General features: G+C 54.6%; 4 protein-coding genes across 11 annotated transcripts in view; 2 read left to right on the forward strand and 2 right to left on the reverse strand.

The window, feature by feature from the left end:
* The window catches only part of EFTUD2 (elongation factor Tu GTP binding domain containing 2), a 52,142-nt gene extending 50,697 nt beyond the window's left edge, over positions 1-1,445 (reverse strand). For 2 of the 3 annotated variants that reach the window (XR_009215089.1, XM_032163867.2), the window contains exon 1: positions 1,178-1,444. The gene's annotated coding sequence lies outside the window, so the exon portion shown is untranslated. Of the gene's footprint in view, positions 1-1,177 lie in introns of all 3 variants that reach the window. The other variant, XM_032163868.2, reaches the window with a different exon arrangement.
* Positions 1,446-1,525: 80 nt separating this feature from the next.
* On the forward strand, positions 1,526-5,400 carry CCDC103 (coiled-coil domain containing 103). Of its 5 annotated transcripts, none has more exons than XM_032163888.2 (4): positions 1,526-1,663; positions 2,796-2,947; positions 3,326-3,458; positions 4,145-5,400. In XM_032163888.2, exons 2-4 carry the CDS (start codon positions 2,805-2,807, stop codon positions 4,595-4,597), a joined length of 729 nt encoding a protein of 242 aa, XP_032019779.1. In that variant the 5' UTR covers positions 1,526-1,663; positions 2,796-2,804; the 3' UTR covers positions 4,598-5,400. The 5 variants fall into 5 exon arrangements, with proteins under 5 accessions (XP_032019779.1, XP_032019780.1, XP_058300852.1 ...); XM_032163889.2 differs by having other exon boundaries at positions 1,527-1,633; XM_058444869.1 differs by having other exon boundaries at positions 1,554-1,647.
* Positions 5,401-5,521: 121 nt separating this feature from the next.
* On the forward strand, positions 5,522-7,261 carry FAM187A (family with sequence similarity 187 member A). Its single transcript, XM_032163885.2, has one exon. It carries the CDS (start codon positions 5,536-5,538, stop codon positions 6,778-6,780), a length of 1,245 nt encoding a protein of 414 aa, XP_032019776.1. The 5' UTR covers positions 5,522-5,535; the 3' UTR covers positions 6,781-7,261.
* A 77-nt stretch (positions 7,262-7,338) lies between these two features.
* On the reverse strand, positions 7,339-17,332 carry GFAP (glial fibrillary acidic protein). 2 transcript variants are annotated; one of them, XM_032163882.2, is made up of 10 exons: positions 16,858-17,332; positions 15,825-15,885; positions 15,525-15,620; positions 15,066-15,227; positions 13,418-13,543; positions 12,982-13,202; positions 12,362-12,405; positions 11,887-12,006; positions 9,771-9,856; positions 7,339-9,096 (listed from the first exon to the last, which is right to left on the reverse strand). In XM_032163882.2, the coding sequence occupies exons 1-10, from the start codon at positions 17,316-17,318 to the stop codon at positions 9,055-9,057; spliced, it is 1,419 nt and encodes a 472-aa protein (XP_032019773.1). In that variant the 5' UTR covers positions 17,319-17,332; the 3' UTR covers positions 7,339-9,054. The 2 variants fall into 2 exon arrangements, with proteins under 2 accessions (XP_032019773.1, XP_032019774.1); XM_032163883.2 differs by lacking the exon at positions 11,887-12,006.
* Between the last annotated feature and the right edge of the window lie 1,257 nt (positions 17,333-18,589).

Consider the following 18,589-nt stretch of genomic DNA (forward strand, 5'->3'; position numbering starts at 1 on the left):
CAGTCAAGTGATTGAAGAAATTATTTATTTTAGATATATTTTTTGAGACAGAGTTTTGCTCTTGTTGCCCAGGTTGGAGTACAACGGCACGATCTCGGTTCACTGCAACCTCCGCCTCCTGGTTTCAAGCGATTGTCCTGCCTCAGCCTCCCGAGTAGCTGGGACTACAGGCGTGCACCACTACGCCCGGCTAATTTTTTTGTATTTTTAGTAGAGATGGGGTTTCACCATGTTGGCCAGGCTGGTCTCGAACTCCTGACCTCAGGTGATCCGCCCGCGTCTGCCTCCCAAAGTGCTGGGATTACAGGCGTGAGCCACTGCGCCCGGCCGATTGAAAAAATTTTTATAGAAAGCTGTTCATGGAACAAGCCAAGCTCATTTCTGCCTCAGGGCCATTGCACTTGCCATTCTCTTTGTCCAAAACGCTCTCCCCTTTGACATTTTTCACCTTGTTCCTTTATTTCAATCAAGTCTCCACTAAGATGTCATCTTCTCTGTCACTCTAAAAAGTCCCTCATACATACTCTCCAACTTCCCACTTTCAGTGTTTCCTTGTTATTCACAAATGTTATACATTTATCACTAGCTGACTTGTATCTAATTGTTTGATGTTCATTTCCCCAACTACAATTTAAGCAAGGACTTTGTTCACTTAGTACTGTGCCTAGCATAGACTAAGCCCTCAATAAGTATTTACCGAACTAATGAATGACTCTAACAAGGTACAGAGAATATAGCTGATTTGCCCACGGTTACACAAAACTAGCGATTCATGGTAACAAACCTCACTGCCGCTTCCCGCTACAATGCAGGCGCTCAAAGAGAACTTCGGAGGGAACCTGGCAGAGAACGGCTGAAAGTGGCACGGATAGAAGAGGGAGTGAGCAAGGGGACTGGACAGTTAGAGCACCACTCCTACCTAGCGATACGATTTTACGGACTGAGGCTACAGAGGCAGCCCCGAAATCGAGGTGTGTGCGCGCTTCGGCAGGCTTGGGGAGGCACGCGGACGACAGGACAGGGTCTTCCATTCTTTTTCCCGCTCCAGGCCTCAATTTACCCAACCGTAAAGCGGAAGGGGCAGATAGCATATAAGGCCTCTTCCAGATCTGACGCTCTTTAATTTCCTATCGCACCTGAAGCAACCCTTCCGTGCCGCTGACCCGCTTCAACTTACCTCTCGCCTGCTCAGCTAAGAGTTCCCAGGCCGCCGCCGGAGATCGTGCTTCCGCCCCACGCTGAGGAAACGTCTGCGCCCGCCTCCAGGAAGGACCCCGCAGACGCCGCTGTCGCCTTTCTGCCCGGGAGGACAACCCTCTGCCTGAGGACCAGTTCCGAGGTATGCCCGCCGCGGACCGGCAAGGCGGAGTAGCGGGTCCCCAAGACGAGTAGCCCAAGACATGGGCTGCTCCAAAGAGGGTGAGAGCTGAGGATGAACGAACCTGATCAGGCGCCTCGGGACCACCCTGAAAATGGAGGGCCTTCAGGCAGGTCACGTGGTCAGGCTGTTAGCGCAGTTGCTGGGCAACCACAGCTGCGGGCGTGGTCTGCGCGGGGCTGCCCTCCTGTTCTGGCTTATCAGGGGATCCCCAAAGAAAGCAAGGGGACCAAGGCCGGGGCTGCTGGGGTGAAGGTCCGGGAGGCTGAGTAAGGGGACGGAAGGGTTAGTTCTATGTATTAAATGCCTGGGGAGGGCTGAGAACTGGACACCTGAGTTCGGTTACTGGCCAGCCCAGCCCCTTCTTGGCGTTCAGATTCCCCACGTTGGGGTAGGGTGGCTATGGGATTGGTTGGGGACTTCCTGCTTCCTTGCTCTAGGGCTGTTGGTGATGACCCCGCCACAAAATCTAGCTCAACTCACTAGGAGTTTGCAGTTCAGAGAGGTCCCACAAGTAAATGCCAGAGCCACGACTAGAACCCACGTAGAGAATCTCTCTGCAAGTGGCTCACGGCTGTAATCCCAGCACTTTGGGAGGCTGAGGCGCGCGGATTACTTGAGGTCAGGATCGAAAATTGCTTGAACCCCGGAGGCAGAGGTTGCAATGAGCCAAGATCGCGCCACTGCACTCCAGCCTGGGCAACAGAGACAGACCCTGTCTAAAAAAAAGAAAATATCTCTGTAGAAATGATCAGTCAGCCTCAGATATGCAGAAGCTACAGAAGTACAGTGATAGAACTAAAGGCATTGCCCAGGTACCTAGAGACCTCTGTTCCAGCCCTGGGCTGGACAGAGGGATTTGGGGATGGGGTCACTGAGCTCCTTCCTTTGCCCCTTCTGCTTGATTTCCTGCTCAGTCATTGCATCTGGTTTGGGTGAAAGTCTCCTTCCTCATTAAAGACATTCAATGAAGAATGAAACTTTGTCCCTGAGCTCAAGGGTAACTAACAAGAGTTCTGCCTTTGTGTGAGGTCCCCTGTCGAAACGACTTGCTGTAGAACAATCCTATGGGGGAAGAGTGAAGAAACTGAATTCTGAGATCCAAATGCCTCCTCGACTGAAGCACCAAAATTAAAAAGATTTTTAGAGGCAGAGAGCAAAATTAAGACAGAACTCCAAACTGGAAGTCAGGACTCTCTATTCTATTTTCAGGGACAAGTCTTGTGTAAGTCCTCACTGTGAAATTCAACTTGTCTTTGTAAAATAGAAAACCAGATTTTTGTAACACCTCCCAACGTGAGTGACATGATGTCCAGAGTGCTTTGGGGTCATTTTGTGTTCTGGCGAATAATCCAGAGGCACCCTCTTTCCCCTGATATTGACCGTCCACTGACGTGTATTCCCTTTGCCTTCCCAGGCACAGGCCATGGAAAGGAATGACATCATCGACTTCAAGGCTTTGGAGAAAGAGCTGCAGGCTGCACTCACTGCTGATGAGAAGTACAAACGGGAGAATGCTGCCAAGTTACGGGCAGTGGAACAGAGGGTGGCTTCCTATGAGGAGTTCAGGTTGGCTCACCGCCATTTTTCTCAGGCCCTCCTGTTATGGTGGACTATAGTAGTTAACTCTGAAATCAAACCATTCTGGGCTTCAGTCCTGGCCCCACCCTCTACTATTTGATCGTATGCCATTTCCTTAACTTCTCTGAGTCTCAATTATTTATCTGTAAAACAGTAACTGTTATAATTAAATGAGTTCTTGCACGTAAGACTAAGCAAGTGTCTGATACATGTGAAGTGCTTGAAAGCAGTCAGCTATTGCTGTTGTTATTATTAGGGTCACATTGGTCTGTAACAGGTTCATCCTATACCATGCAAAGTGTAGCTGTCTCACACCTGCAGACACAGCATTAAGTCCATTGCCTAATTTCTGTCCTTTGCCCACAGGGGTATTGTCCTTGCATCACATCTGAAACCACTGGAGCGGAAGGATAAGATGGGAGGAAAGAGAACTGTGCCCTGGAACTGTCACATTATTCAGGGTAGGACCTTCCAGGATGTGGCCACTGAAATCTCCCCGGTAGGTGAGGCCCTGCCTCTTTAGTCCAGCAGGATTCTCTGCCCTAAAGCTTCAATCTTGTTTTTTCGTTTGGTTTTGTTTTTTTAACCACACATACCTCGTCTTTATTTGTCATGTTAAACCAACAGAGATAGGTTTCTGCCTCCAATCCCAGAAAGAAAAATAAACAGCAGATGGCGAAGCTGAGTTGAACTGGGCAGAATGAGTCAGAAAGTTGGGCTAGGAAGGTCCACTTCCCTTAGTCCTTTGACTTTCATTCTCAGATCAGATTTGGGTTGCTCTGCCTCTGGGTTGTATGGTGTCTAGTGTAATGATCCTGTGGCAGTGTTGAGAGAGAGACCCCAACATTCAGATCCTTGAGTTCCTTTCTCTCTTCCTGAGATTTCCAATCAACCCATCTACCTGACTTACAGTAAACCCTGACTTACTCTTGAAGACCAGAGCTATGTCTCCATTCCAATATAAATGAGAATCTCAAATCATGGCATGGATTCCTTGGGGCCCTCCCTGTCTCATCCCCAGTTTCCTCATCTGAAAATGAGGCCCCCAAGGACCACAGCTTTCCCAGTGCTCAGAGAGTAGTAAGATGAAGACAGTAAGATGAAGAGCTACAGGCTCCCCTCACTGTCACTGTTGCAGAGCAGCTGGAAGAGCTCCTGACTCCCTTTCCTTCCTTTGTGATCCAGGAGAAAACCCCCCTCCAGCCCGAGACCTCTGCTGACTTCTATCGTGATTGGCGACGACACTTGCCAAGTGGGCCAGAGCGCTACCAGGCTCTACTGCAGCTTGGGGGTCCAAGGCTGGGCCGCATCTTCCAGACAGATGTGGGGTTTGGACTTCTTGGGGAGCTGCTGGTGGTACTGGCTGATCACGTGGGGCCGGCTGACCGGGCAGCGGTGCTGGGGATCCTGCGCAGCCTGGCGAGCACCGGGCGCTTCACCCTGAACCTAAGCCTGCTGAGCCGGGCAGAGAGAGAGAGCTGCAAGGGCTTGTTTCAGAAGCTGCAAGCCATGGGCACACCCAGATCCATGAAGGAGGGGCTCAGCTGGGAGGAGCAGGGTCCGGAGGAGCAGTCTGGTGGGCTCCAGGAGGAGGAGAGGCTCCTGCAGGAGCTGCTGGAGCTGTACCAGGTTGACTGATGGGACAAGCTACCCTCAGAGGTCCCGGTGGTCACTGGAGGCAGTTATTTGGTTGTTGTCTTGGGGGTTCTGCAGGGCCATAATAAGAAACTCACACTTAGTTTCCTTCTCAACTTGGAATTTTCAGAGCAAAAACAGGAATCAAGTCTTCCCCACTTCTCCAGTCCCTCAGTGTCTCGCTATTTTGAACTGTGTGTATCCATGGGACAGTCAAGAGCTCAGGAAGTTGAAAGCGGTTTTGTTTCCCATCCTTAGAGTCTGCCAAGCCTCTAGCCCACTGGCCTTGAGAGATGAGTGTGTGCCCAACCAAATGCTGGCTATACCAGTTACACAGCTCTTAACAAGAATGTTTATAGCCCCAAACCAATGAATGGACATGTAATCAACAAATGATCAAATGCTACCTCATTTGAGGTGTTGAATTTTCCCCTAGAGACTCAGTTCTTGTGCAGGTTAGGCCTGGGAAAGTCCCAAGCCATCAGCTCAGGTCCAGCCAGCCTCCCGGATGGCCAGATACGCAGGAGAGTGGGTTTCCTTCATCCCCCAGGTTGATGAAAGGGAAGACTTTTCCACCAGACCAGCAGGGCAGGGCCTGGAGCAGAGGCAGAGATCTCCGTGCCGAGCACCTTGGTCAGCCCTTCTCATTCTGGTTTCCTTTGACCCATTCTTGGGTGAGTGCCAGTGTTCTAGAAAGGGGAGTGAAGGCCAGGTTCTAGAATGGGATATCAGGTCTGGAATGTTAGAAGGGCATCTTGTACATCCACTGGGAATAAATTGCCTTGCCCTTGGCGGCTTCCTCTGCAGATTGTTGCTGCTTTTCCTGGCTGCATAATCCTTTCTCATCCAGAGGCCTCCGCTTAGCAGTGCTTTCTAGGAGCCCCATGAGCCTTTAATGCCTTGGTTTTTCCCTGCCCCTCTGACCCCTACCTCCTTCAGGCATGCATCTGGCCCTCACCACTGTGCTCCTGTGGGCATGGGGGAGTCCCCAGGCCTTCGAAATTGTGGAGAAGGAAAACATTTTTCAGAAGACCCCCTGCCCTGCTTTCCTGATGTTTGAAAATGCAGCCTACCTGGCTGACATGAGCTTTGAGCTTCCCTGTCACTGCAAACCTGAAGAGGTGACAGCTGTAGTCTGGTTCTACCAAAAGCACCTAGGTAGCAGCCACACCAAAGTGCTGACGGACTTTGATGGGCGGGTGCTGACGGAGGCAGCGCAGGTACGTGTGGGCAGCGACATGCTGACCCGCTTCAGCATCCGCATGTTCAGCCTGTTGGTTTTCAGGGCTCAGCCTGAGGACTCAGGCCTGTACTTCTGCGGCACCCGCAAGGGGGACTACTTCTACGCCTACGATGTGGACATCCAGAACAGTGAGGGAATGGTGGCCACTTTCCAGGACGAGGGCCAGGAGCCCTTCACAGATGAATACTATGGGCATCTCCATGTCTTCACCACCTTCTGGGAATGGACCCCCTGTGACCGCTGTGGGGTGCGTGGGGAGCAGTGGCGCATCGGCCTCTGCTACCTGCAGAGCCCAGACCTCTCCCCACGCTACCTCAAGGCGGTGCCCGATGTGGTGTCTTGTGGCTCAAGGGCTGTGCCAAGGAAGCTGCGGACCAAGGCCAGGGACCACACGCCTGAGCTGCTTGTTCGGAGCTGCTTAGTACCCTGTGAGAAGACGAAGACCATCCGGGAGGGCGTGCTGGCCATTGTTAACTATGTGTCCAAAGTGGGCAGCCGGCCCTGGGTGCCCCATGTGCCCATTCAGTTCCATCAGCAGAGACTGGGCCATGGCCTCATCATCTCCTGTCCCGGGGCCCGGCCAGAGCATGCGGTGGCCTGGGACAAAGACCGCCAGCACCTCTACCGCACACAGTACCTGAAGGGTGTCAACAGGTCCATGAGGGTGTTCATTGACCATGGCAACCAGCTCCACATCCGCTTCACCCAGCTGGATGACCGGGGCATCTACTATTGCTGGAGGCAGGGTGTGCGAGTTGCTGGCTTCCGGCTGGGTGTGACATCTCGTGGGCGCTACCCAGCCTCGTTCTCGGATCCTGAGACTCGCTCGGCTGTGGAGCTCACCCTGATAGGCTACCTGCTCATCACGGCAGTCTTTGTCACCATTCACCTCTGTCGTTGCTGCTGCTACTTATTTCACTGTTGTCCCAACTTCTCCCCCTAGGATCTGTCTTCAGCTCTGAAGACCACTTGTCCTTCAATGTGTTTGTTAAATGATACCAGATGTCTCTGGGTGGGTACCCTGGGTTGGGACGTGTGGTAGGAACATGTGGACAAATCTGTTAGTTACAGCCTGCTCCCCATTTTCATGGGCAGGTCTGGGACCTGATCTGAGAAGTGGAGGGGCCTGAGGCTGGTGGGAGATTGGGGACTGAGGTCAGGATGGAAGTAGGCCACACGTGTTTCCTGACTTCACACTTAGGTCAGAGAAGGAAGGCGTGAACTCAGATTTATCCAATGGTAAACACTGATCAGTGTTGAATCGTGTTTGAGCTGCTTTACATTCTTGCCTATGAGGATTGTGCTGGTTGAGTTGCAGGTAGCAGGGAGAGGAAGGAAGAAAAGAGTGGAGGGAGCTGGTGTATGTCCTCTTTGGCTGTGGGTGGAATTTGGTGAGGGCATGGGCCCCAGAGATGATCGGTAATAAGAAATGAGTTGGTCTTGTCAAAGGCTACATCTCAGCCCCAGTCCCGCCCTCTCATGAACAGATCAGAGTCCACTCTGGGGAAGGGCGCAGCATTTGTCTTTATTTTTCCTCAGCGACTAAAGGCAGCAGCAGTGCCCTGAAGATTAGCAGCAGCAGCAGCAGGTGGCAGGAAGGAGTGGAAGGAAAGGACACCAAGTCTTGGGGAGAGGGAAGGACCCTTCTTCGGCCTTAGAGGGGAGAGGAGAACCCTGAAGTGGGCCCTCCCAGTCCGGTTTCTGGGCACAGATCCCACCAGTCTGCTCACCAGTCTGCTCAGTCAAAGCAGAGGAGGTGCACCGGGGTGGACATGCCAGCCCTGAGCACCCAGCCTCCAGGCTGCAGGAATATGAGCCAGTGTCTTCACTTTGCTCGTGCCTCAGTTTTACAAATTGTAAAATAGGGCACTACCTAAAATACTGGGTACATTTTGTGCGTGAGTAAGAAGGGACCGCAAGAGGCCCTTGGCTTAGGGAAAAGCAGCCGGTCACTATGGAGTGGAGAGGGTCAGACATGGCAGTGGCTTACTGGGGTTAAGAAGCAGCAATCCCAGGGGCTCAGAGGCTGGGGCGGTCTGGTATGACACAGCAAGGAAGAGGCCTTTAGAACTGGGACAAAGTCATGCCCTGCCCCCATGGATACATCCCCTTTCTCTCCTGTTTCAGCATCTTCAAGAGGATGAGTCACTTCCTTAATTCCCACAACCCAGAGGCCAAGTGCAACTGGTCACCCACAACCCCCACTTGGATGCCTAGCGCCGTCCCAATTGCCTCCTCCACCATCTCTACTAGCGTCCCCTCCAGTCTGCACGGGGCAGTCCTCCTGGGCTTGACCTCTCTGTACCCACAGCTGGGGGCCAAGCAGCCCCCCTCTATCTCTCCCAGCACCCCATCCCTCTCCACGTACACGACAGATCCCCCAAGTGCTGAGAATCAAGCTCCCACCTGCCCACACGTGCCCACAGATGGCGTCCCTGGATGGCAGCTCAGGTGGACTGAGACAATTGAGTCATCGCTCAGGAGGTCCTTCTGGGATCTGGGCAGGTGACTGCCCCAGGTGGCAGGATGTCTCCACCCATCTTAGACTGATCAGGGTCAGTCTAGAAGAACAACCCTCTGAGCTGGGCATGGTGGCTCGAGCCTATAATCCCAGCTACACAGGTGGCTGAGGTGGGTAGACTGCTTGAGCCCAGGAGTTCAAGGTCAGCCTGGGCAGCATAGGGACACCCCGCCTCATAAAAACCAAAAAACAAAACAATCCTCTGGCCAGGGCTACCTTGTCTGTGGGGCCTTCCCTTTCCTGTCTGAGTCTCAGTTTTCCTCCAGCAGCCTGAGGAAACTCAAAGGCTCAGCTCCCAGATACCCCGAGAGAACCTCCATCTCTGACAACAGTTGCCATAACAACAGGAATCAGGGATGTGGAGGGCGATGTAGTAGGTACCCCCCGCCCTCCTCCCCTTCTCTCCTTCCTCCTCATTCTAACCCAAGCTGCTGGCCATGCCCCTCCAGACTGCCCCTTGGGGGTGAGTTTCTTGTTAGTTGGAGTTGCTGGGTGCTGGGTGGGTGCTGTCTGGCAGGCCTGATACTGACAGAGCCTAGGGCAGCAAGCTGACCTGGGGACAGAGGAGGGAGGGGAGCAGCTGGGGTGGTGGGGAGCTCAGGTCTGGGGAAATGCGCCAGCAGAGGCGGAGCAACTATCCTGCTTCTGCTCGGGCCCCTCATGAGACGGGGCAGAGGCCACCAGGTGGGTCCTGCCTCACATCACATCCTTGTGCTCCTGCTTGGACTCCTTAATGACCTGCAGGGGACAGGGAACGTGCACAGTGCAACAGTTAGGAGTTCACAGAGACCCCAGGTCCACTACCACGAGGCTGTGTAACCTTGGGAAGTCCCCCACTTCCCAGGTCTTTCTTTTCTTGATAGTAAACACAGCTGCCTTGTGCGGTGGTCAGAGGGGGTGGTGAGATAACACTGGGAAAGCATTTAGCATCTTGCCTGGTGCGTGGTAAGCTGCTGGAGTAAGATGAGCTCCCACTGTGGTTGGATGGTGTGGGGGATATGCCAAATCCCCTCTTCCCATTCCCCTGGTAGTTTCCTTTTACCAAGCTGGAAATGGAAAGCCCTCCCCATCCCCAACTGTGTCTGCTAGAGTTGGAAGTGAAAGCTTCTAACTTTAATTCTCTTTCTCTCCCTGGCAAGCAGGGCCCCTGAGTTTGAGGGTGAGAAAGAGAGAGCGTGTATTAGGATCCCATCTAGTGGCTTTGGTACCAAGGCTGCCCTTAGAACAGCCTATGGAGGGACTGAGGAAACAGAATTACATTCAGCTTCCTTGCTCTCCTCCAGAGTTCCCTGGGGAGCTCCTGGGAGTTACTGGGGACCTTCTATGTGCCAGCCTCAGGCTTTCCTCCACGGCCTGGCCTTGAGAATCCCTGGGGCCAGCCACAGCCTGACTGGGCCCGAATCCCTCCTTACCTCTCCATCCCGCATCTCCACGGTCTTCACCACGATGTTCCTCTTGAGGTGGCCTTCTGACACAGACTTGGTGTCCAGGCTGGTTTCTGCAGATGTGGGGAGAGGAGGCCTCTCATGAACTTTCAGGGCATGAGTCATCCTCTCCCATGCCCGGCTTCCCCATCGCACCCCCCCATCATGAGTATGAGAACCTATGCAACCGGGCAGAGAGAGCCTAGGCTCTTCCAAATGGGCTGGAGAGCCCCCAAATCCCAATAGTGCTGCTGCCCAAGTCCTGGCTGCTCTGTCCAGTTAGAGTCCTGGCTGCTCTGTCTTCTGGCCTGGCTTCATTTCAGCCCCTCTGCAAGCCCTGGCCTGGCACCTGGCTTTCTGAAAACCCAGCATGGCATTGAGGAAGGATGTGCAGGCTTTGAAATCAGGAGACCAGGCGGGGCACGGTGGCTCACACCTATAATGCCATCATTTTGGGAGGCTGAGGCGGGTGGATCACCTGAGGCCAGGAGTTCGAGACCAGCCTGGCCAACATGGTGAAACCTCTACTAAAAATACAAAAAATAGGCCAGGCATGGTGGCTCACACCTGTAATCCCAGCACTTTGGGAGGCCAAGGCAGGTGGATTGCCTGAGGTCAGGAGTTCGAGACCAGCCTGACCAATATGGTGAAACCCTGTCTCTACTAAAAATACAAAAATTAGCCGGGCATGATGATGGGTGCCTGTAGTCCCAGCTACTCAGGAGGCTGAGACAGGAGAATCACTTGAACCTGGGGGGTGGAGGTTGCAGTAAGCTGAGATCACGCCACTGCACTCCAGCCTGAGCAACAGAGTAAGACTCCATCTCAAAAAAAAAAAAAAAAAAAAAAAAAAAGAAAAGAAAAAAGAAAAGAAAGAAAGAAAGAAAAATTAGCCGGGTGTGGTGTCTGGCACCTGTAATCCCCACTACTTGGGAGTCTGAGGCACAAGAATTGCTTGAACCTGGGAGGTGGAGGTTGCAGTAAGCCGAGATTGCACCACTGCATTCCAGCCTGAGTGACAGAGGGACGCTCTGCCAAAGGAAGGAAGGACGGAAGGAAGGAAGGAAGGAAGGATGGAAGGAAGGAAGGAAGGAAGGAAGGAAGGAAGGAAGGAAGGAAGGAAGGAAGGAAGGATGGATCAGGAGACCAGAGCTCAAGAAGTCCCAACTTAGCCACCAGCCAGCCACACAACTCTGGGCAAGTTAATTGACCTCTCCCAGCCTCAGTTTCCTCATCTGTAAAATAAGGATGATGGGGCCTACTTCTCTAGGTGGGAGAGAGGAGACAATTAACTAAAATAAAAGCTGTTAAACATGTGGCACATATTAGTGCTCAATACACATAGGTCCCTTTCCTGTCCCCTTTCCTCTTTCCTACTTCTCTCTGCCACTTATCTGTACTTTAGTGACCTGTGACTATCTAGGATTTGGCAGTATTACCTCTACTAGTCAGCCTGGTTAGCCTTTCTGATGCTGAATTAAGTCCTGAGACATGCATATTTAGTGGTCCTAAATATTCTAGCCCAGAAGAAGAGGAATTTTGTTCCTTAGCTAAGAATCATTTGAGGGCCAATGCAAGCAAAAAGTAATTTAGCTCTTCCCCTCCTCAGAGAAAAATATAACACGTCACATTCACTAATATTTAACATTAAGAGGAGGGAACATAAAACTTTATTCACTGCAAGCGGTCCTGAGGGAAGAATCTTCTGGACTGAGTCAGCACTGAGCTGAGCGATGGAGCCTCAGGGATGAAAGAATAAAGCAGAGATCCTGGCCCCCAGGCACAGCAAGACCTAAGGGGCCCTCCCAGTGATGCGAAGAGGTGAGACAGAGGCTGCTGCTTGCTCAGAGGCCCCAGAGCAGCTCTGCTGCGCACCCAAGGACTCACCACCTTTACCGCTAACCAGCTCTGCCAGTTTAATGTACAGTTACTCTGTACCACGTCCTGGGCTGGGCACCGCAGTTCCTGGGAAAATGACTCAGGCCAGGCCCTTCAGGGGAAGCCTGGGAGGAGGGAGCTCAGGAGGACTGGGAGGATGGGATGGGTGAGGCTCACTCCCTGTCAAGCTGGGCAAAGCGCCGTGTCTGAGAGGCAGGCAGCTAACCGCGAGCCGGCGGCGCTCCATTTACAATGTGGTGGGCCTGTATTGGTATAACGCGTATTGTGAGGCTTTTGAGATGTCTTGTGACCTTGTGATTTTCCCCGTCTTTGGTGCTTTTGCCCCCTGTAGTGACAAGCAGTTAAAAAAACAAAAACAGAAAACACTCAGAAGGGCAGTGCTTGCTCACGGATTTGCAGACAGAGCAGATGTCAAGATCTCACCCAGTTCTGCTGTGGAATGGGGTGCAGGGAGGGGAAGAGGGACCCAGGGCCTAGCAGGACAGGGGCAGCTGCAAGCCCTGCCTAGAAGTACCCTGGTATGATAGGCTCTGGCTAGGAGCGCTGCGGTGTCACGAAGGCCCCCAGGGAGAGCTGGATCCCTTTGCCCTGATCCTCAGTCCCAGTCCGGAGCAACCTACAGGCCCTGGAGGAGGGGGCAGGACTCCAGTGCCCTTCCCACGAGGCCCTGCTGTACTGACCTCGAATCTGCAGGTTGGAGAAGGTCTGCACGGGAATGGTGATCCTGAAAGAAAGCAGAGGGAAAGGGCTGCCCAGGCTGCCTGGGACACCCCTAGGCTGGGTCTTGGTCCAGGGCCATCATGACAACTTGAACGCCCTTTTCCTTGCCAGGGAAGTCTAACTCCATCTCCTAGCTTTTTCTCCAGCAGCCAACGTGCTATCTGGAGTTCCAAAAGTCTGCAAGGGGCTTGAGTATTACCTGGGAGGGCCACGTGTCTATCTGAAGGAAGATGGAAAAGGGAGGGGAAAGTGGTGAAGAAAGTTCCAAGGAAGCAGAAGAGATGGGTGAGGTGAGGAGTCCAATCTTGGCTGGGAGGGTGGGGAGTAAGCCTCTTAGTTTGGAGGGTGACCCAAGTCCTTGGCCTTGAGGCCTAATCAATATTGGTTGAATCCATCCATCCATTCATTGATCAAACATCTAGTGACTGCCTGCTATGTGTGAGGCAGGCACTGTGCTGGGCATTGAGGTGGGAAGGGATCTGGACACAAGGCTGAAAAAGACTCAGTCCCTGAAGGGAGCAAGGTGAGCTCCACGGCGAGGCAGCAGGGAGACTTCCCCAGGGCTGTGATCAGGGCTCACCGGTTCTCCTCGCCCTCCAGCAGCTTCCTGTAGGTGGCGATCTCGATGTCCAGGGCCAGCTTGACGTTGAGCAGGTCCTGGTACTCCTGCAAGTGGCGGGCCATCTCGTCCTTGAGGCTCTGCCCCTCTTCCTCCAGCCGCGCCAGCGCCTCCTGATAACTGGCTGCCTCCCGCGCGTGGCGCTCCTCCTGTTCGCGCATCTGCCTCTCCAGGGACTCGTTCTGTGGGATGGAGCCGGCCGGTCCCGCGGAGCCCGGACCCGACTTGGGGAGGCTTCGAGGCCCGGCCCCCGGCCCCAGACCCCGCCTCTAGCCCGAGAGTAACGTTCGGGCCCCGCCCTCGACCCAGGTCCTCGCCCCTGGACCTTCTCCCCTGGCATCTCCTGGGGTGGCCGTCCCCGCTCCGCCCGCCCTCGTCCTGCCCTGGCCGCGCTCACCGTGCCGCGCAGAGACTCCAAGTCGCAGGTCAAGGACTGCAACTGGCGCCGGTAGTCATTGGCCTCGTGCTTGGCCTGGCGGAGCAGCTCCGCGTTGCGGGCAGCAGCGTCTGTCAGATCTGCAAACTAGATGGGGAGAGGGGCCATAGGCTGAGGGCGGCCTGGGGCCCTGGGACTGCGGGTGGGGGACACATATAGGGGGGCTGTGTGGGCCCATGGGCAGGCACGGGCTCTGGGAAATCAGGGAGGTGACCAGTACCGCAGTCAACCCCAGGAGGCTTGCCCTGGCTGGGACTTTTCCTAACAACTGTGACCCATGGATGCGGGCAGCGTAGCCGCTGCCAGACTTCAGTACCTAGCGCAACACCTGGTCAGCAAGCGAATGAATGAACAGTGCCACAGAATCCAGAACCTTCCACACTGACAGCTGCATCTGCGGGACTGAATGCTGTCGTCTGCCACAGTGGACAGTGGGTTTAGGCGAGCGGAGCCCTGGGTGTTTTGTGTGTTTTTGTTTTTTTGAGACGGAGTCTTGCTCTTGTCGCCCAGGTTGGAGGGCAGTGGCACAATCCGGGTCACTGCAACCTCTGCTTCCCAGGTTCAAGCAATTCTCCTGCCCCAGCCTCCCAAGTAGCTGGGATTACAGGCGTGTGCCACCACGCCCGGCTAATTTTGTATTTTTAGTAAAGACGGGATTTCGCCATGTTGGCCAGGCTAGTCTTGAACTGCTGACCTCAGGTGATCCGCCTGCCTCAGCCTCCCAAAGTGCTGGGATTACAGGTGTGAGCCACCACGCCCGGCCTCACCCTGGGTTCTAATAGCCCTTTCTCCCCCACCTGCAGGGAGGTCCTCCCAGCCCCATCGGGCCCTCACCCTGCTCAGACACCAGTGGCTTCTGCCACTCACACTCCTCAGCTAGGTGCCCTGGCTAGGCCAGCATCTTGGGGCCCTGCCTCTCTGTGCTTTTCTGCCTCCAGGCTCTGCCCTCCACCAGGAATGGCCCTCCCTTCTTCTCTTCCTGTCCACAGCCTGCCTGTCCTGCCTAGCCCAAATGCCCCCTCTACAGCATCTTTCCTGGCTCCCACACTACATAGAAGCTCTGAGCTGTGGTGTTCTCTACGGGCACTATGTTTGGGTGCACGTCAATATCACACCTTCCAGGTCAGACACCTCTCTGTGTCCTGGGGGGTGCCTGGCATATGGTAGAGGCTCAGTAAGCCAAAACAGACTGGCAGAGGCATGGAATGCAGGCTCCCAAGTGAGATGGGCTCGAGTTGGAAATCCAACTCTACCACTTAGGAGCTGTGTGGCTTTGAGCAAATTAGTTAGCCTCTCTGGTCTTCAGCTCTCTCATCTGTCAAAGAACAGCATCTACTTCATAGTAAGGTAATCCATGAAAAGCACAGGGCTTAGAACAGAACAGTATCAGCTACTACTAATAATAGCAATAGTAGCAGTAATAATAATGGGTACTTTTGAAAGCAATAGTGCCTGTGTGACCCTGGGCAAGCCATCTCACTTCTTTGGTGAAAGTCAGTCACCTGGAGAGAATATTCTCCCAGCTTCCTCCACCCTCCTTCCCCCATTCTCTTGTACAGAGCAAGAAGGGCTGCCTGGAGGAGGCAGGCTGGCCCACAGGCAGGGCTACCTTGGAGCGGTACCACTCCTCGGCTTCATGCATGTTGCTGGACGCCATTGCCTCATACTGCGTGCGGATCTCTTTCAGGGCTGCGGTGAGGTCTGGCTTGGCCACGTCAAGCTCCACATGGACCTGCTGTCGGGCCAGCTGCTCCTGGAGTTCCCGAACCTCCTGACCAGGGTGGGAGAAGCGGTGCCAGGGCTCAGGGTACAGGCCACAGCTGGGGTTCCCCACAGCATCGTGTCCTCTTCTGCCTGCCCCTCGGCCAGGGGTTCGAATGCTCTCTTGTCTCTTTCCGTCTCCCTTAGTGTCTTTCTGTTTGTCTTTCATTTCCTGTCTCTACCTGCCGATCTCTGTTTCTGTCCTCTCTATGAGTGTCTCTCTCAGTCTCAGCCTCTCTGTCTCTGTCTCTCGCTCTCTCAGTTGCAATCTCTGTGTTGAGCTTTCCTCCCTCTGCCCTGGCCTCACCTCCTCATGGATCTTCCTCAAGAACCGGATCTCCTCCTCCAGCGACTCAATCTTCCTCTCCAGATCCAGACGGGCCAGTGTGGCTTCATCTGCTTCCTGGAGTGGCAGGAGAGGTGAGGAGTAGAGGGCCACTGGGGCCCCAGGCTCCTTCTCCCCATTCCTCAGCCTTGCCCTACCCCTCCTTCTGGGGCAGTGGGGAGCAGCACATTGCTCTGGAGGGCTGAGCTTGGGGGCTGTGTTTGGGTGGGTGGCCATCAACCCTTTCCTCCCTCCCCTGCCCCTCCCTTCCACCTCCCTGACCTGTCTATAGGCAGCCAGGTTGTTCTCAGCCTCCAGCCTCAGGTTGGTTTCATCCTGGAGCCTGGAGTGGGGGGACACATTCCTGGGTCCAGGCTCTTCTGAGGACACTTGGATACCTGCCTCAATCTCCCTGGAGGCAGCTGTCACAGACACCACCCCCACCCAGGACCAGTAGAGCAGCAGGAGGAGTAAGGGTTGGGGAGCCTTAGACAGAGGACTTGTCTAGAGGATGAGCAGATGTGGGCTTTTGTCTTAACTCATTACTAAGGTGCCTTTTATCACGGTTGGTGCACCTGCTTCTGCTCACACAGGCGCATCCACCAGCATACACTCACTGCTGCACGCATACACACACACACACACACACACACACACACACACACGTCCTCCTGCACTTGAAGGCACACATGCATGTCCTGTCAGCTCAGCGAAGCGCCATGCCCCTGGGGATTCCTCTGATCCCAGGTAACCACCTTTTGAAATGAATTTTATTATGAGCACCACTTCACAGCTGTGCAAGTCAAAGTGACTTGACGGGGGTCGCAAGCTGGTGGCAGGCAGTCACCTGTGCTCTGCGCCCAGGCCTGCCTGCTCTTTCCCTCACTTCCTTCACCCCAGAATCCAATCTCCCTCATGGACACCAACCTTCTCCACTTCCAACTCCTCCTTTATATGGACACAGGCTCAGAATAGGTGAGCTCGCTGCCCACAGTCACAAAGCCCAGTCATGAATGAAACGCAGGGGCCCAGCTGCTGGGGGCCCAGCTGCTCCTGCACTACTTTCCCAAGTAGGGAGGTGCTGAGGGGACCCTGGATGCCTGGCAGAAGGCATGTAGGAATCAGATCCCCGGGGCCCTGGGCCTGTTTCTGGTCCCTCCCATCATGTTGGGGGGCAAGGATAGTGCCCCATCAAGAGGTAGGGAGACCCAGGGAGCAGGGAGGCTCCGCCCCTGCCTGAGACTTCTTGGGCATTCCCTCTTGGGGATTCAGCCCCTTCTGCTCACAAAGCCCCCCTTCTCCATCCCCTCCTCACTTCTGCCTCACGGTGCCCAGGTCCTGTGCCAGATTGTCCCTCTCGACCTCCAGCCGGGCGCTGTTGGCAGTGAGTTGATCGAGCCGCAGCCGCAGCTCTCGCAGCTCAGCCTGGTAGACGTCGGCCAGCTTGGTGGGCTCCTTGGCCCGCAGCTGGTTCAGCTCAGCAGCCAGCGCCTTGTTTTGCTGTTCCAGGAAGCGAACCTTCTCAATGTAGCTGGCAAAGCGGTCATTGAGCTCCATCATCTCTGCCCGCTCACTGGCCCGGGTCTCCTTGAAGCCAGCATTGAGTGCCCCGGCCAGGGAGAAGTCCACCCGGGTCGGGAGTGGAGGGGGCATTCGAGCCAGGGAGAGACGGGTGCCAGGACCCAGACGGCGGCCAGGAGCCAGGCCCCCTACCATCATCTCCCCCGAGGAGACGTAGGAGCGGCGAGCAGCGGAGGTGATGCGTCTCCTCTCCATCCTGCCCTGGCTCTGCTCGCTCCTGGGATGTGAGGGCTTTATGAAGGAGTGGGCTGGACTGGCGATGCCCGGGTGCCCCTGGCAACGCCCCCTGGCATAGCCTGAGGGGGTGGGGTTGGGCCGCAGCCCAGCTATGGGGAGAGCTCCCCTCACCCCATTGAGGTCACTGTGCCCAGAGGCAGAGCTTCCTGGGCATGCCAACTCCTGCATGAGGCAGGTGGTGCCTGGAACCAGACCATGGGTCTGGGGCCCTGACCACTGAAGTAAGAGGACCCTCTCTCTAGGAAGGTGGGTCAAGAAAGGGTTGGTTGGACCATGATGAATACTTACAATTGTTATGCATCAATTAAAAAGGAAGGAAAGGGCTGGGTGGGGTGGCTCATGCTTGTAATCCCAGCACTTTGGGAGGCTGAGGCTGGAGGATTGCTTGAGCCCAGTAGGTTGAGGCTGCAGTGAGTTGTGTTTGTGCCACTCCAGCCTGGGCAACAGAGGGAGACCTTGTCTCAAAAAAAAAAAAAAAAAAAAAAGGGAAAGAAGGGCTGTACCAGATGACCTCTGACCTGCTTTCCACCTTTTTGATTTCATAACCCAGGCCTTATCTCAGCTGTAAGTGCTTGCAAGGTGCTGGGAATTTGGCAAAGAACGAACCTGTTCTGTACCCTCAAGAGGCGCCTATATTATTGTTTCCTACTAGGCCCCATTCCCAGCAAACTCCTGGAGTCCTTCCCTCGAACACAGATGTCCCACATTCCTGCTCTCTGCCCATTCATTCCCTGGAGTTCTGGGGCTGGGGGCTGGGATTGGACACCAGCCCTTTGTTTAAGGGTCAATCATGGCCTCTATGTGGCAGTGGAGGTTCTGATAGGGCAAGAGGGAGCCGGCACTCTCTTGCCCTATCAGGACTTTAGCCCCTGGATCTGTCCCTCCAGGTCACCCCTTCCTTGTCTGGCCTCCCTGTGCCTCTCTCCCAGAGACTGGGCCTTGACAGCTCCACAAAGCAGTTACGCATGAGCTGGCTGTGCTGGCTCGTCTTTATTCCTGCAGCGCCCTGTTTCCCTGGCCACCCCTCCGTCTCCCACTGGAGATTTATTTCCTCGAGTTCCCACACATCAGCCTGGGGAGATAGGAAGGACCCCTGGGGATGGATGGGTTTGGAAATGCAGGAGCCACTGGACCCAACTGGGAGCCTGAGACCTGGGCCCTGTTGTCCCTGGAGACTTCAGGTCCATCTACGCCCTCCACTCTGGTCCCAAAGGGTCAGAACCCTGCCC

This window comes from Hylobates moloch, unplaced genomic scaffold (assembly GCF_009828535.3).
Source record: "Hylobates moloch isolate HMO894 unplaced genomic scaffold, HMol_V3 SCAFFOLD_10, whole genome shotgun sequence".
NCBI classification, from domain to species: domain Eukaryota; kingdom Metazoa; phylum Chordata; class Mammalia; order Primates; family Hylobatidae; genus Hylobates; species Hylobates moloch.